The 16,816-nt window shown below is 42.9% G+C and overlaps 1 protein-coding gene across 5 annotated transcripts in view; it reads left to right on the top strand.

Moving 5' to 3' along the window:
* Window positions 1-206: 206 nt before the first annotated feature.
* The window catches only part of EWSR1 (EWS RNA binding protein 1), a 40,885-nt gene continuing 24,275 nt past the window's right edge, over window positions 207-16,816 (top strand). For 3 of the 5 annotated variants that reach the window (XM_065417501.1, XM_065417499.1, XM_065417497.1), the window contains exons 1-4: window positions 207-291; window positions 7,761-7,797; window positions 9,012-9,063; window positions 14,378-14,504. In XM_065417501.1, coding sequence (XP_065273573.1) covers window positions 279-291; window positions 7,761-7,797; window positions 9,012-9,063; window positions 14,378-14,504 — 229 coding nt within the window. In that variant the 5' untranslated portion in view covers window positions 207-278. The remainder of the gene's footprint in view (window positions 292-7,760; window positions 7,798-9,011; window positions 9,064-14,377; window positions 14,505-16,816) is intronic. The other 2 variants (XM_065417500.1, XM_065417498.1) reach the window with 1 other exon arrangement.

Below are 16,816 nucleotides of genomic sequence, written 5' to 3'. Positions count from 1 at the left end.
CATTCGCCACCCCAAAGGGGAGAAATGCCGAGAAATAAATCTCCGTGGTCCCTCTCTCCTCCCTTGCCAGGCTCCCGACTGGTATTTGCTCCCTGACTGGGGGAGAGAGTCTCCGTGCGGAGGGGAGTTAGGATTAGGCGGGACTGTGGGGAGGGGAAATGTAGTTAGCTCCCCCTCCCGTTCGGAGTGGTAGGAGCCGAGGTTGGAAAGGCTGCGCATGAGCGCGCGGCAGAGCGACCAGACGGACGTTGAGAGAACGAGGAGGAACAAGCGAGAAAATGGCGTCGACGGGTGAGTGGGGGGGACTCGGGCCCGGCGATAGACAGCCCCGTCCAGGGCCGACCCCCACCCTCGGGGGAGAGGCTCCTCCGCGCGGGGATGACGCGGGGCGGATGGGCCTGGGGCAGGCGGAGGCCCGGCCCCGCCACAGACGCTTCCCGGGGAAGGCCGGGACGGGGGGGGGGGGTTTCTGGAAGCTTCTCCGGGCCGCGTGTGACGGGAGGGTCGGTTAGGACGGGAGAGCTGGGGCGGGGGCGGGCCCGGACGCCGCTCCCATTGTGTAACATTCAAACGGACGGCGCGGGCTCCCCAGGCCCGGCCACGCGGCCTGCCCCGCTCGGGGCCTGGCGCCGGGGCCTGCCCCGCGGCGGAGGGGATCTGGGCCCGGAGACGGGGCCTCTTTCGCTCTGGGTCCGGCGGGATCCGCTCCCCGGGCCCGCTGCGCCATCCCCGCCGGGCAGAGCCGCCTACCAGCGTCGGGCCTGGGTTGTCCTCCCGCAGCCGCTTCCATTTCCCCAGGGGGGCTGCGTGGGGCTTGCCAGACACTCGGCCTCGCCTGCCCCGCGCTCAGACAATGGAGCCGCCCGAGGGAAGGGCCGCTTGTGGCAAATGGCGGAGACTTAAGTAGGGAGCCAGCGCATCCCTGCTTGGATCCGCGGCATCCACTTGTCCAGCTCCGCCTTGGGGCCTCCACCCTGCAAGGATAGGCCACCCTCCGCTCCCTGTGGGGACTAGCCCGCAGAGAGTTCTTGGGTACTGCCACCCGGTGGGTTTATACAAATATTTAGGCCTCTGGCATGTAAATGCCCTTAAAAAGCTGGCCTTCTCTTTCCAGGGGTCTGAAGTGTGTTGTATTCATCAAAGCAAAACGAAATGAACCGTTAACAGCTTCCTGAAGGAGAAGTGGCTCATTTTCATTAGCCTAAAAACTGATGAGAACTCCAGTGTTCAGTAGAAGTTGAGGCTGGAGTTGTAAAATGGGTGTTATGTTAAAAGGCATCTACCATCGAAGGTTTGGATTATGGTGTGGTAATGAAGGTTGGGGCGCACTAGACAATTAGTTTCCTAGAAAATCTTTACTCATCATGAGATGTGTTTTCTTTTAACTCTTTCAGATTTAAGTACTCTGCATGCTTATTGCCAAAAATGAGAACACCTGTGTACTTCAACATCTGTTACCTAATCTGTATATCCCATTTTGCACCAAAGCACAACGCAAAAACCACACCGCCTCTAGTACTTTAAAGCCATTTTAACAAATTATTTTTGAAGGATGTCTTTAAAATATAGGAAATTGGCTAAGGAATGAGAGCATGCTTTTGTTGGTACAAAATTTACAAGGCATTAGATTATTCATTATAAGTCCCATCTTGTATTGTCACAGTCAAAGTGCATTCTTAAGTAACCTTTACATTAATATCCTCTTGTATAATGTTCAAAATTTACTGCTCCTCACTCCACTTTGGCAACTTTCCTTTCTAGGATCCAGCTTCACTAACTGTTGCTAACTGCTTTGCAAACCTGGAAGTACAGAATGTCTGGCTCTGCATGAGTCAGAGCAGCTGCTGGTTTAAGAGGAGATGATCTGAAAGGGTGGGAGCACAGTTCTCCCGTTATTGCCCTTCTAAGATCACTAATGATTCTGTACACCTGTCATTTTTTGATGGCAAATGCTCCACCTGCATAGATGTTCTTAAAACACATATTCATACTTGATAATAGGTCATGAAAATTATCTTAAATTAGGGGTTGACGGTTAGTGCTAATATAGTGCTTTCTCTTTCTGGCTTAACATCAGATTAATTGCCCTGGAGAGAGATTGATCTTTGCCTATCTTTCAGACCAAGGAGTAAGTGATTACACCAAAGTGTTAAAATTCCAAGATCTAGAAACAGTTGTCTTGAGTTTTAGGGTGTATATCTACAAGTATTTACATCCCCATTTAAGCAAAAAGAGGGGCTGAATAACAGTTTTGTTAATATAATTACATGACTAAAGATCTTTTGCAAAGTACACATTTGAATATAGAGTTAGCACATCAGCAGCTTTTCATCAGCATGTTATGTTGCTGGGATCATAGAACAATTAGGATTAAGTATTTGGTTAGAGTAAAAGCAAAAGTGCTGCTATTGAAAATTGTGTATCAAAATGGAGGAACTGTAGTTCTGTTTCTACTTGTTAGACATGTAATACATTCAGTAATTGTGTAATGCAAAATGCCTAGGATTTCTTAAGGAAATACAACTTCAACTGCCGAAGCTCAAGTTTTCTATAGGAGCAGACTGGGAACGAAGATGGATAGGGCCATTACAATCACTCTCCACATTAGGACTCAATACTTGAAGTTTATTTTAAAATCTGCTTTGGGCTAATATCATTCTAAAGCATTTTTTTTTAATGTGGATTACACATTTACATCTTGTCCACATAGGCAGGCTAAACTGCAAAAATTGTCTTTGGTAAATGTTTACTTAGCCTCATTGTGGATGTGGTTTATATAGCAGTGAAAAGATAAGCAGACTAATATTTGGCCAACAGATATATCATGAGATCCTGTGATGAATATACCTGGTTACATTATGTTTCAGTTCTATAGGATAGATAGTAGATTAACTTTTTCTGCGACCGTGGTAGAGCCTGGTACAGACAACCATACTCCCAAACAGTGAAAACACCTTTGAGTCCATCTATGCTAAACAGTGGAATTGTGGTGTAACTAAGGTCCTGTTATATTATATGGTGGTTGGTTTGGTAGCCTTTCTGGCACCAGAGCAGCACCATAGTATTTATATACAAAACTTGGACAGTATTTCTTTACTCACCAAGGGTCCTCTTTGTCTTATGAAAGGACACATCAGAGAAGCCTAAATCTGCTCCAGTACGCCTTTAATTTGAACACAGTAATTCTTGCAGCTTATCTTTAAAAATCAGTACAGTGAAGGTATTTTAAACTGAGATTTCTAGAGCTTTAACACCAGAAAACAGGGTGGATAAAAATCCATGCTGCTTTAAAAAATAAATAATTTTTATTTTTAATTAATTTGTTTATTTATTGTTTTTATTACCGGTAAATCTGATTTCTTTAATTAAGTACAGGTTTGGTTTTTTAAATAAACATTTAAAATTATATTTGAAATTGACAACCTATGTTTGCTTAAATTTATTATAATCTATTAAAATCATTTCAACTAAATAAAAAATATTAAGCAGTACGTTTAATCTGAATAAAAACTATGTAATAGGATGAGATCTTCTAGTTCTAAAATTTTGAAGAATGTGGTAATCAAATAATCAGTTCACTAACTAAGCAGTTTTAAACGTAAAACGTGATTTGAATTTTTATTTATTTATCCAGCACATTTAAAGTAGTTTTATTTAATAAAAAGTGCTGGGTTTGTGCACTCCTGATTTAATTTTAATTTCATTCAAATACCACTTGACACAAATCATAAGCAAACAATCATCTGATTAAAAATTAATCTAGACAATTGCTTAAATAAATGTGTATAGCTGTAATGTATCCTCCTTGTTAGCAAAAAAGCACCACATTTAGTGTGTTAGTTGCAAATCTACATATTTTAGTGATTACCAATCAATGGGAATCAACCAGGAAACTAACTAAAGTGCAAATGCAAAACATGATGACAAAAAAAAATTGATGATTTAAATCAAGGGTTCCTGTTTGCTGATTTAAATGACCTTTATTTAATTGGTGCACTCTTCTAGAAAACTTGCAGTACTGAAAAGTTAGTTTGATTCATGTTTTTTATTTTTAAATTTAGTGTTTAATGATTTACTTTCTTCCATGTGTACTCAGTTCTTTTATTGGTGCTTTTCACTTAGTTTCTGGCAGATAACTTTTTTCTTTGGGGAAAACCAGTGAAGCATTTCTTTGGAAGAAAACGCAATTGTACATGAGCGTTGCAAAAAATTATAAATAGGTCAAACTTTGGGCTTATCAACCTAAAGATCTAATGACTAAAGAAATATGTGAGAGTGAAATTGTCAAAATGGTTTAAAAAAAAAAATGTGCCTGTCTTGCCATTCAGTAAAGGAGGATGTTTTTTCTTCAGGAGCTGCTGTATTAGTGCTACACCATTGCATTGTGGAGCCTCATGAAACAGAAGAGGGCTGAAGATTCAGGTCCCATTGAAATGGGAGTTTTTGAAATGTTATAACAAGGGATCCCAGAAATCCATTTGCCATGGAAAAATGTGGAATTTGCATTTTTATGGAGAATTTTTATTGTTTACATTTTATGAAAAAATACAAACGTATATTAGGTATGGTGGAACCCCGTTTATCTGATCTAATTGGGACCGGGGCTACACTGGATAAGCAAAAATTTGGATAATCCGGAGAATGGGCAAAAAGCTTCAGCCCCAGGCAGTGGGGCTTGAGCTGTCAGTGGGAGACCTTGGTTGCTGGGGCTGAAGCTCTTTGCCCATTTTCCAGATTATCCAAATTTTTGCTTATCCGAATTGGCTCTAGTCCCAATTAGATCGGACAAACGGGGTTCCACTGTATATTGTGGCTAGGAAAACACTGGATTTTTTACTTGAGATTTTTTTTTAATAACGGAAAGCTAGGATCCCTTGTTATAACAATTAACCAAAATATTTCTTCTTTAAAATGTTCACTAGTCCACTCAAGCACATTATGAAATCTGTCTTTAACTTCCCTTTTCTAATGTATTTAATTAACCTGATTATAGAGTCCTAATAGTAAAAACACTATCTTAGGTTGTTTAAAGGAAATAAAAGGGGAGATGAGGGGAAAAATAAGTGTTATAAGTAACTGAAGATTGCATAGTAAATATTTTCAAATTTGGGGCTGCTTCTGAGGCTCAGTTCATTGTTGTGGGAATAGTAATTTGCTTGCCAGTGTCCTTCCACTGAGCAGCAAGAGCAGTGCGTCTCAAACTTTTTTACTGGTGACCCCTTTCACACAGCAAGCCTCTGAGTGCGACCCCCCTAATAAATTAAACACACTTTTAAATATATTTAACACCACTGTGAATGCTGAAGGCAAGCGGGGTTTGAGGTGGAGGTTGACCGCTTGTGACACCCCATGTAATAACCTCGTGACTCCCTGAGGGGTCCCGATCCCCAGTTTGAGAACCCCTGAGCAAGAGGAAGCAGAGCTGGGGACTCACCTGTCTCATCTCAGCACATAAGTGGTGGCTATATGTACAGATGCTCCCCAGCTGCAAGAAGTAGTCTCAGAAGTGTTGAGTGTGTTCATTGAAACAGAAAGGCAGCAAAAGGAGGACTGAAACTGGGAAGATGAGGATGGGGATAGGAACAGATTGTGGGAGTGTGTGGTGGACAAAGGAATGGATGGGGGGAGTTGATAGATACTGTATATAGAAAATAAGGGGAAGGAGGGGGAGGGAGAGTTGGTTAGGAATAAGATATGGTGGAGCAAAGGTGGAAGGAAAGGACGGAAAGGGCATGATGAACACTGAGGTGAAGGAAAGCAATGCAAGGTGTGAAAGAAACAAATGGCGTTGCTCATTTTAGTCAACTTTAACTATTTTGTTAAATGTTTTAAAGACTGAAATGATATGCATCTGAGCTGGGGATGGGCACACATTTTAAACATCTATAAAAGGCAGAGTCAAAGAATTGGACGTGGCAAGTTGTTTTTTCTAAATATTTTTACGTTCAACATTTTTTAAATTTACAAGTAATGCTAGAATATAGTCTAATTTGTGTGAGGGATCTCAGGAGCATGGATTTTTCAGAAGAGCAATTTAACACATTTGGTTCTGAATGGCATGAAATGACAGGTGTTTAATCTAAAAATAAATTATTTGCAGAGACTCTCTACCCCATGACCCTCCGTTCCCAATACAATAACTTTATTTCTTCCTACTGCAAAGTTCAAAATAGCGTGCAGTCTGGTCAGAAGTTATCATCCAGGCCACTGCAACTTCCTTTCTAATGCACTCCCCCTCAAAATCCCAACCAGTGCCTGAATCCCCCAACAGCAACACCAGGATTGAAATGGGAGGGGAAAAAACCAATATGATTAATTTTAATCAGCATTATATGTGAATGGGGTGAAGGGGTGGAAAGCAGAGATCTGAAAATTGTGTTGCTGAGGAGTCCTCGGCTTTAAGAAACATGAGCCATTGATAAACAATAAAAATACTAAGTTTTTATATCAGAGGGGTAGCCGTGTTAGTCTGAATCTGTAAAAAGCAACAGATGCATCTGAAGAAATGAGGTTCTTACCCCTGAAAGCTTATGCTCCCAATACTTCTGTTAGTCTTAAAGGTGCCACAGGACCCTCTGTAAGTTTTTATATTGAACCTTTGTTTATTCAGTGCCACACATATTTCAGTTACAAGAAGCTAGAAAGATAAATGAAAGAATTAAAGCAGATCCTTGAATTCTGCAGTTGTCAGCCAGATTCCTCAGATTTTTTTGCTTGTTTTCTTGCCTATACTAGCTAACCCTGAGATATTGTCAAAATAAAAATATATACAGCTGTTCCCATTTGGGACTACTTGAATTTTTGCAAGAAAATTGTAGCAATATCTGGTCCCAAACTACTTTCAGCTAAATTAGATGCCTTATCCTGAGTGGCTGTAGTAGCTTTAGAGCAGTGTTTCTCAACCTTTTTGATACCAGAGACCGGCTTGCTGCTTTCCTGACTTGTGTCTGGGAGATCTCAGGGTCCAGTTGTTGAGAAACACTAATTTAGAGACTGCATAGATACAGAGAGTTTGAACAATGTCTGATCTTTCCATACTCTGTTAATCACACTTTTCTTACCCTGGAAGCATTCAAAAGTAGTAATTTGTTTGGCGACTAAGGCCTTGACCTGTTGAGGAACTTCTACCACTTGTTCTAGATGTCTGAAAGGCAACTAAAAACACTTCATAACTTTCAGTGAAGCTTTGCATTTATGATCTATAATAATCTAAAATATAGCATTGTCTTTGATCAAGGGGATGGGGTGGGTGGGAATATAAAAACTCATTGCCAACTGAATATCTTGGATTTTAACACAAACTTTTAAGCAATCTTCCAGTGATTCATTTTTGGCCTTTTAAAGTCAAAGTACAAGGAGCACAGCCTTATTTTAGCTTTTTCAACTTTGAACAGCTTGGAGCAAAGCCTCCTGAAACTGACCTTGTCTTAAAGGGGTCAGGCATAGTGTTTCTTTAAAAAAAAACAAAAAAAAAAACCCTGCTACTTCTGTAGCTGGGTGCTATCCAAGGTGACAAATTAAAATAGGGTAATCCAAGATAGCTCGAAGCAGCAGGTAACAAAGGGGAAAAGTTTTTGCTTCCAAACCAAAATGCTTATGAGTGCGTTTATCTTTAGCACCTTTGAAACTCTGGTTTCCGGTTGTTTATAATGGTTTCTCCTCTTCCAAGCAGCTGGAAGAAATTCTGGCAACTACACTCTTATGCCATTAATTTATTAGCTGTCTTTGTCAACATTCTTACTCTTATTTCTTTCCTGCAGACTATAGTACCTATAGCCAAGCTGCAGCCCAGCAAGGGTAAGTAACATTATAGTCTCCATTTGTGTTTTTAAAAGGCATACAATAGCTTCCACTTTAGTGAAGATTAGGTATATAGTGTTGTATTTCTTAACGTGTGTGTGTAGATTTCTAAATAAAAAATGGATTCTACCATTTCCTTTAAATTAGACCTTTTATATTCTGTTACCAAGAACTACAACAAAAATAGTTTGGGAACATTGAAAATGTTGTGTAAAGCAGGGGTCTCAAACTCAAATGACCACGAGGGCCACATGAGGACTAGTGCATTGGCCCGAGGGCTGCATCACTGACACCCCCCCTCGCTGCCCCCAGCCCCATCCCCACTCCACTCCACCCCTTCCATGAGGCCCTGCCCTGCCCCGTCGCTTCTCCACCTCCTCCCCTGAGCGCGCGGCTCCCTGCTCCTCCCCCCTCCCTCCTGGAAAGTGCTAAGCGCCACCAAGAGTAATGCACCTCACTCAAAGGACAAAACACGCACTTAGTTAGATTTAGTTAGATTTACTTCTGTTAAAGCCCCCCCCCCCCCCCCCCCCCCCACTGCACTGGGCTGCACCACCACTCCACCCCTGCTCTGCCTCTTCCAGGGGTGGCAGGTTTGTAGAAATTTTGGTGGTGCCCAGAACCTTCCCCCCCCCCCCCAACTCCACCCCACCTGCCTAAGGCTCTGGGAGGGAGTTTGGGTGGGGGAGGGGGTCTGGGATGGAGTTTGGATGCTGGGTGCAGGCTGGGGCAGGGGGCGGGGGGTGCAGGCTCTGGAATGGAGTTTGGGGATAGGGGGGGTGCAGGGGTGAGGGCTGTGGGGCTGGGGATGAGGGGTTTGGGGCATTGGAGAGGCTCAGGACTAGGGCAGAAGGGCAGCCTGCCCTGGCCAAAGTGGAGGGGGGCACTAGGACCCTGCGGCAGCCGGTGACGCCAGAAGCCGGCAGAGCAGAGTGGAGTCAGCATGAGCTGCAGGCTCCGGGGAGGTGAAGGGGCAGCAAGTGAGCTGAGGGAGATGCGTGGGGGTGGCAGGCGGGGCCGGGGGAGAGACCTGGCCCCAAACATTGGGGAGCAGGGAGCTTAGCTGCCGCATAAAATAACTCGGGGAGCTTGGTGGGCTGCAGGGAAGAGCTCCGCGGGCCGCGTGTTTGAGACCCCTGGTGTAAAGTATGTATTACAAAATTCAGTAGTGTATATCTGCATTTTAAAATTTCATTACATTCTTTTTATAGCTACAGTGCTTATGCAGCTCAGCCAGCTCAAGGATATGCACAGACGACCCAGGTAAAACATGGGGCATTTTCATAACAGCTACTGAGTCACATGTCGACCAGTAAACTAAGCCAGATTTGACCAGCCATTAAATAACCAAAGAAAAAGACTGAGCTTTAATGTGAAATATGTTGGAAAGTTTTCTGATAACGTTTTAGATTGTGTAGAAGCCTTCCTTAAAGGGACATCAACCTTAAAATCTGGAACTGTTCACTTACTGTTAAGAATTTCTTAGCCTACTGCTGTAACTGAGAGAATTGAGAGAAAATAATTCTTGGTGTGTATTTAACAGTTTCCCTGTTTGTGAATATTTAATTCAGCAGTGCAGGAGAGAGAAACGTGTTAAAGTAGGGAAATGTAATTTGCAAAATTGCAGCAGTCATTGGATGGAATGGGAAGAGAATAGACTTTTGGTACAGATATTATACCAGAAACAATTGTTAACGCTTGAAATTGACTAGATTTCAGGCTGATGGCCATCAAGGAAACTAAAATGTTTGGGTTTAAAAAAAAATCTTAAGGATCCAGATTGTGTAGACACAAACTTCAAATGCATTTTAGAGGAATACTGAGTTTCCTTCTAAAACTCTAGTTTAGATTTCTGTGTTTCTACTAGCATCATTTGATAGCTTCACTTTCCAGGGAGCTGCATGCCTTAGGGTATGTCTATACTTACCTCTGGGTCCGGCGGTAAGCAATCGATCTTCTGGGATCGATTTATCGCGTCTTGTCTAGACGTGATAAATCGATCCCGGAAGTGCTCGCCGTCGACGCCGGTACTCCTGCTCTGCGAGAGGAGTACGCGGAGTCGACGGGGGAGCCTGCCTGCCGCGTGTGGACCCACGGTAAGTTCCAACTAAGATAGTTCGACTTCAGCTACGTATCTTAGTTCGAAGTGGGGGGTTAGTGTGGACCAGCCCTTACTCTACAGCAGTAAGGTACCAACTGTTGCCAGAGAAATACAACTGCAATCTTTGTGTTTGGGCCTCCTTAATCAGTGACCTACACAGTAATTTAAGTTTTGTTTACATAATTGTATTGATGAAAAATGACTTTAGAACTAGATGTAGCAGTTCTCAAACTGGGGGTCGGGACCCCAATGTGGGTTGCGACACCATTTTAATGGGGTCGCCAGGGCTGGCATTAGACTTGCTGGAGCCAAAGCCAGAGCCTGGGGCCAAAGCCTGAGCCCCACTGCCCAGGGCTGAAGCCGAAGCACAAGGGCTTCAGCCCTGGATGGTGGGGCTGAGGTTATAAGCCCCCTCACCTGGGGCTGAAGCCCTTTGGCGTTGGTCCCCCTGCCCGGGGTGGTGGGGCTTTGGCTTTGGCAGGTGGGCTCAGGCTTCGGTCCCCCCTCCTGGGGTCATGTAGTAATTTTTGTTCTCAGAAGGGGGTTGCAGTGCAATGAAGTTTGAGAATCCCTGAGGTAGAGTAATAGGCATCCTTCAGTCTCGAGAGGCCATGGGTATGCGCCCCTGAGAGGTAAAGAATTTACTCAATTGGTTTTATGGCAGCCGCAAGCATGGCTGAAGAGACCCACTCGAGAGAAACAATCTCTGCCACATCTGTCACATTTAAAGGTGATGTTTCAACCCTTTGGGCTCTGCCTTCTGCAAGCTCTTTCCTCCTCTGTTAAGCTGGACTGCTTCCTCTCGTAACTCCGGAGACCTTTGTTAAGCTCTTGTTTCCAAAGGCTGAAGTCTTGAGTGTGCTCTTCCCATTTGTCCACATCCATGTCCATTTCTTTGCGGTCTCGCTTTCACACATCCTTGAAACGCAATTTTGGATGTCCTTTGGGTCTTTTTCCTAATGCCAATTTGCTGTAGAGGGTGTCCTTTGGGATGTGCCCATCATTAATTCTGCACACATGCCCAAGCCAGCGGAAGTGTCTCTATTTGTTTGGGAAGTGTTTGCATGCTAGGTATGCTGGCCCGTTTGAGCACCTCAGTGTTGGTGACTCTGTCCCTCCAGAAGATTCCAAAGATTCGACGAAGGCAATGCATATGAAAGCTGTACAGCCTCTTCCTGAAGAGAGTATAAGGTCCATGTCTCACTTCCATACAAAAATGTGCTGATAACACACACATGATACACACAGATCTTTGTGTGTTCTGTCAGTTTGTTGTTTTGCCATACCCTCTTGTTCAGTCTAGACATTGTTGTGGCAGCTTTTCCAATTCGGATGTTGAGTTCTGTTTCAAGTGGAAGGTTGATGGTGATAGTGGACCCCAGGTATGTGAACTCGTTCACCACTTCAAGTTCATAGTTGTTGATCTTGATGGAGGGTGCCTCCTCAACTCCTTGGCACATTTAGTCTTTTTAGGTTTATAGTAAGCCTGAAGTCTGGCAGGCTTTGGAAAAACTGTCCATTAGGCTTTGAAGATGAGCTGTGTGGGTTGTCACTGCTGCATCATCAGCAAAGAGAAGGTGTTGGATAAGGGCCTCCTGAGTCTTGGTTTTAGATCTGAGTCTTGCAAGATTGAACAGCTTTCCATCAGATCTTGTGTGCAAGTATCAGAGGGGTAGCCGTGTTAGTCTGGATCTGTAAAAAGCGACAGAGTCCTGTGGCACCTCATGCGTCTGACGAAATGGGTATTCACCTACGAAAGCTTATGCTCCAATACTTCTGTTAGTCTATAAAGTGCCACAGGACTCTTTGTCGCTGAGTGCAAGTAGATTCCCTTAGTTGAGGAGCCAAAAGCTAGCTTCAGTAGCAGGGAGAGGAAGATCCCAAACAGAGTGGGGCAAGTACACAGTCTTGCTTAACTCCACTACGAATCTGGAAAGCCTCAAACACTGAGCCGTCATATTGGACTGTGCCTTACCTATTTTCATGGAAGGATCGAATCATGCTTAAGAGCTTGGGGGGACGTCCAAACTTCTGGACATCCAATACTCTGAGATAAAGTACTCATACAGATGACTCCTTTTCCCCCAAATAACTAAATAATAACAGATTCACATTAGTCAAGCCACCAGTATGCTATAGTGTATGTTTTGTACTTGTTTCTTTAGTTTTCTAATTGTTAGAATTTCAGATTTTACGTAGATTTTTTTTCTTCTAAGAAGTTTCACACTTAAAATCCTCATCTGTGTTGAAAAAGAAAAGACAAAGGGCTCACTAAGACCCTCTCTGTGAGAACAACACAACTCAAATTTATAAGCAAATAGTCCATGTTACACTTGCAGCCTTTCCTCAACTTCTGATCTACTGAACTTTCCACAAGTCAAGAAAGCTTGAAATGCTTTCACTGTGACTAGGCTATCCTCCTTTAGGGTTTGCAATTTGAAGTCAATGAGACATGTGGTCCTAAGTCACATAAGGCTTGTCTTCACTGCATTTTTAGCTTGAGATATAACTTGAGCTTTGCTCCTCACCCACACACAGATCTTGTTCAGACACAAATCTCTAGCACGAGAGATGTGGTGCTTTAAGCTTGGGTAGGTGAAGGAGAGTGTTTGAAGCCCCAGCTAGTAATTCAGTGGGGGTGCAGCAGCTCCAGTTACAGCAATTCAACTGCTAATCTAATCACTCTACTAGAACAATCACTCTGTGGGTATCTACACTACTGCTCACAGCCCAAGTAGACAGACTCACTTGAGCTAGCATGCAAAAATAGCAGTGTGGATGTTGCAGCATGGTCAGTGACTCAAACTAGTCACCTGACCTCATGCCTATAGGGTCAGCCAAGCTTGGGCTTGGGTGGCTAACTGCAGCCTGAGCTGCCACCCATGCTGCAATGTCCATACTGCTATTTTTAGCATGCTAGTTTAAGTGGAGCTAGCCTGAGTCTGGCTACCCAGGCTCAGAGGCACAGACCCAGCTGCAGTGTAGACATACCATGTGCTGCTAATCACTCTGTAGCTTGTGTGTTTCCCAGGATGATACAGGAGGTAGGCTAGCTCAACTGGCGTAATAAGCCTCCTTAAGTGCTCTTGAAAACCATGCCCTCGAGTACCTAAATATGGATTTAGGCTCCTACTTTTGAAAATGTTCACAACAACTTTGTTAATGCTTTGAAAGCCTAAGTAACATTTCACGTTTAACACTGAAGGAATTTTGTTTTGAAGTGGCAAAGATTTTATTCCGCTAAGAAAAGTTTTAATAAAAAGTATGGTTTTTAGCTCCTCAGGCTGCATACACACATATTCATATGATTAACTTTAAATATGTGAGTACACCTGTCAAAGTCTGTGGGAAGCCTGGGATTATGCATGTGGATAAAGTTATGTATTTGTGTTTGCAGGATCACGGGCTTAGTTTTCAATATTTTGTTTGGCCTGTGGGGTTTGTAAAATTCTAATAAAGATACCAGTATGACATTTAGAAACAACATTTATAATTTACTTGATTATAAATTTTAATCTAAAGATACAATATCTTAAATTAGCTTTACAAAGTCTCAACCTACCGTATATACTCGTTCATAAGCCGAATTTTTTTAGTAAAAAAGGGAAGCACCAGAGAAGGGGGTCGGCTTATGAACGGTATAGAGAGGGAGAGGTGGGACACAGCCCCTCCCCCCAACAGAGGGAACAAGGAGAGGCAGCACAGCCAGCAGAGCCAGAAGGGAAGAGGCGGGGCCAGAGTCTCTGCTGGCCATGCTGCTCTCCCCCCAGCCTCCGAATCAGCTGCAGTTCCGAGACTGGCAGGCTGCAGCCGTGCCACTCGGCCCCGCCCCCCAGAGCAGGCTGTGGCCGCACTGCTCAGCCTGCCGGAGCAGCTCCAGCCAGGTCAGAGACATCCTCCCCAGATAAGGTGGGAAGGAATAGGATGGGGAGAGTGTGGGAGTCTGGGGCTAGGGGTGGGGTCATGTGGGGGGTGGTCACAGCGGTTACTCCCCTGACTCCCAGCTTCACCCCCCCCCCCCCAAAAAAAATTCCCCACCAGTTGCTGTCCCAGCCTGTCAGGGTAAGCAGCTGGCGCGCCGGAACACTTTGTTTACTTAGGTTTACCTCCGTGCCTGCGGACGCTCGAGGTAAACAAACCATCTCGGCCCACCATCGGCTTATCCTGATGGCCCGTGAGCCAAAGTTTGCTGACCCCTGAATTATAGAGTCGGCTTATGAATGGGTTATAAAATTTTTCCATTTTTACTTTTCCATCTTGGGGGGGGCGGCGGCGGTCAGCTTATAAACAAATCGGCATATGATCGAGTATATACGGTAATTTAAGTCTGTTATTAAAACAAAAATAAATTGATTTAAGTTGCTCCACATTGCTGCCTTTTTACTCCGTGTCACCAAAATGACTGTTTATATGCCTCTATGTAATGAAATAAACTGATCTCAGTGCTTGAATTAAATATATATATTTTCTTTGGAGCAGGCCTATGGGCAACAGAGTTATGGAACTTATGGACAACCCACTGATGTCAACTACACACAGGCTCAGACAACTGCAACATATGGGCAAACTGCATATGCAACTTCATATGGGCAGCCTCCAACGGGTAAGAGCCTCAACACTGTTGCATGACTTTGTTTTTATTGGGGAAAGAGCTTAGTTAAAATCTTCTACCTAAATATGAACCTAAACCATATTGAATCGATCAGGGCAGCTTTGACGTAGAAAAGGTTTTAGTCTTCCTATAGCCTTTCTTATAGGGAATGCTGATTTAAAACGATGCTGAGATGTGGGTGGGATGAATGCCAGGAGTAAACATACCCGTTTAATCTACAGAATGTAGTTTGTTTAAAAAAAAAAAAAAAAAATCAAACACAAAAGCTGTGTAACCATGCTCATTGGGCATGTGTACTCTGGGCATCTCTTCAGTTGCTTGAAAATCAAATTGGTTAAAGTGACTGTTTGCCTGTTCTGATAGTGTACCCTCTACTTTTTGTCTTGTGCTTTCCACAGTAGAAGGGACCAGTACAGGTTTGAATATCCTGCTCACTCTTGCATGGGAAATGCTGTTTCATTCTGTCTAAACGTGTGATGTTAACCCTTTAGGTGTTTCATTTGTTTTAGCTCTAATAACATCACATTAAACATACAGTACTATTCAAAATTTGCTACTATTTAGTGCCATTTATAAGTTCCATGTCTGTATAATGAGTACCATTGACAAACTCCTGAGTGCCATGCTCTATGGATAAAACTTTCCAAGCAATCTAGTGACAGCTGTACCAAGATGTTCCAGGTGAATATAACCTAGCTGTCTTTACCATTTCCTAAAGGGTAAACAGCATGATTAGACATGTTCAGATTGTTCTGATCACCACCTTTGCATGTTCCATGTTATGTCTATGGGTTTCCAGTTCAGACATATACTTGACATCTTCATAAATGCTCTGTAAATTACTTCAACTTGCGCTTTTTAAACTGGAGTCTTGTTCATAAAAATATCTTAATGTTTTTTTAAAAAAACAACTGATCTTGAGAGACTTGATACATCATTTGAAGACTATATTCTGGTACACTCAGTTTGAACCAGGTATCCATGCAAAAATGTAGTCTCTTCACCCAAGTGACATCCTGGCTACAGTTTTATGTGGCTCATCCTTTATTAAAATTAAAGTTAACGCTCTAGTGGAATGGAAACTTCCTTAAAGGTTCCCTAGGAATATCCAGGACATACAGGTGGTGCTTCTACTAGTATCTGGGCATGGATGGATGGATGGTAAGGTGGATGCCTTACAATGGAAAATGTGGAGAAAAAATTACCCCATAATGTATTTAATTGTGCAGTTCTTTACTGCCATTTTTAAGTGGGAGAAGGTTTCTTTCTGACAGTAATCTTATGCCTTGAAGAATGAGAACTGATAGTTTTTGTAACTCACGCAGCTCTAGAGATGATTTGTTCTTGGTTCTCCATTTAAATGTTGAAGATCAGAAATCATTAACAGAATATATTTGTAGACTTTAACTTCAAAAATATTGCTGAAAAATCGCTGCCATTTATTCTGCTGACACTAAGGTCTTGTCTACACTAACAAGGTAAATTGATCCAAGTTATGCTAGTTAAGTTACATAAGTTACGTAATTTAATTGGATGTAGCTTAGATCGATTTACAGCATCGACTTGCGGCGTCTTCACCAGACCTGCTAAATCGACGCTGCTGCTTCTGTTGCAGCATTGCTGATTTAGCCTTTAGTGAAGACATGCCCTTAATGTGCAGGGGTTATAGGAACAGTAATCTATACTGGATTATGTTTTTTGCTTGCACCATATTTAGCTCAAGGTACTTTTACTGGGCTATATAACAATATTAGATATTTTTCCTATGCTGCTTCCTCTCACATCCAATAAAAAATGCCACTTAAAAAAAAATATGGTCAGATGGAAGACCACATAGGCGTAGGTCCTTAGAATATGATTTGCATTAGTTTGCCTTCCTGTCCATTATTTTCTCTCCCTGTCTTTAACTTTGGCGGAACAGCTTATATACGCTACTTATATGCACCTAGTGCCGAGTGCTAAAGTCACTACGCCATCCTCTCCTAGAAGATTCAGAACCATCCAAAGATGAACTGATAGTAGTACCGTTTTAACCTGAAACCTCTTAGGGGCCTAATCCAAAGTCCATCAAAGATACTGTTCACTATGCAGTTTCTAGGTTTTCATGCTTTATAAAACATGTAGTGCTGTAAGGGGCACTTAGATTAACACCCTAAAAAGCATCACATTTAGACTTCCAGTAAAATTGCACTTAATTTTCTCTAGAAGCTGACTTTGTATTGCATAAGACAATTATTTAAATGGTGCTTTTTTTATTGTCTATTTTCATAATTCATTAAAAGGCTTTATGTTGTCTCAGAACT

The sequence above is a fragment of the Emys orbicularis genome, chromosome 16 (assembly GCF_028017835.1).
Source record: "Emys orbicularis isolate rEmyOrb1 chromosome 16, rEmyOrb1.hap1, whole genome shotgun sequence".
Taxonomy (NCBI): domain Eukaryota; kingdom Metazoa; phylum Chordata; order Testudines; family Emydidae; genus Emys; species Emys orbicularis.
This window is presented reverse-complemented; position numbering and strand designations above follow the sequence as displayed.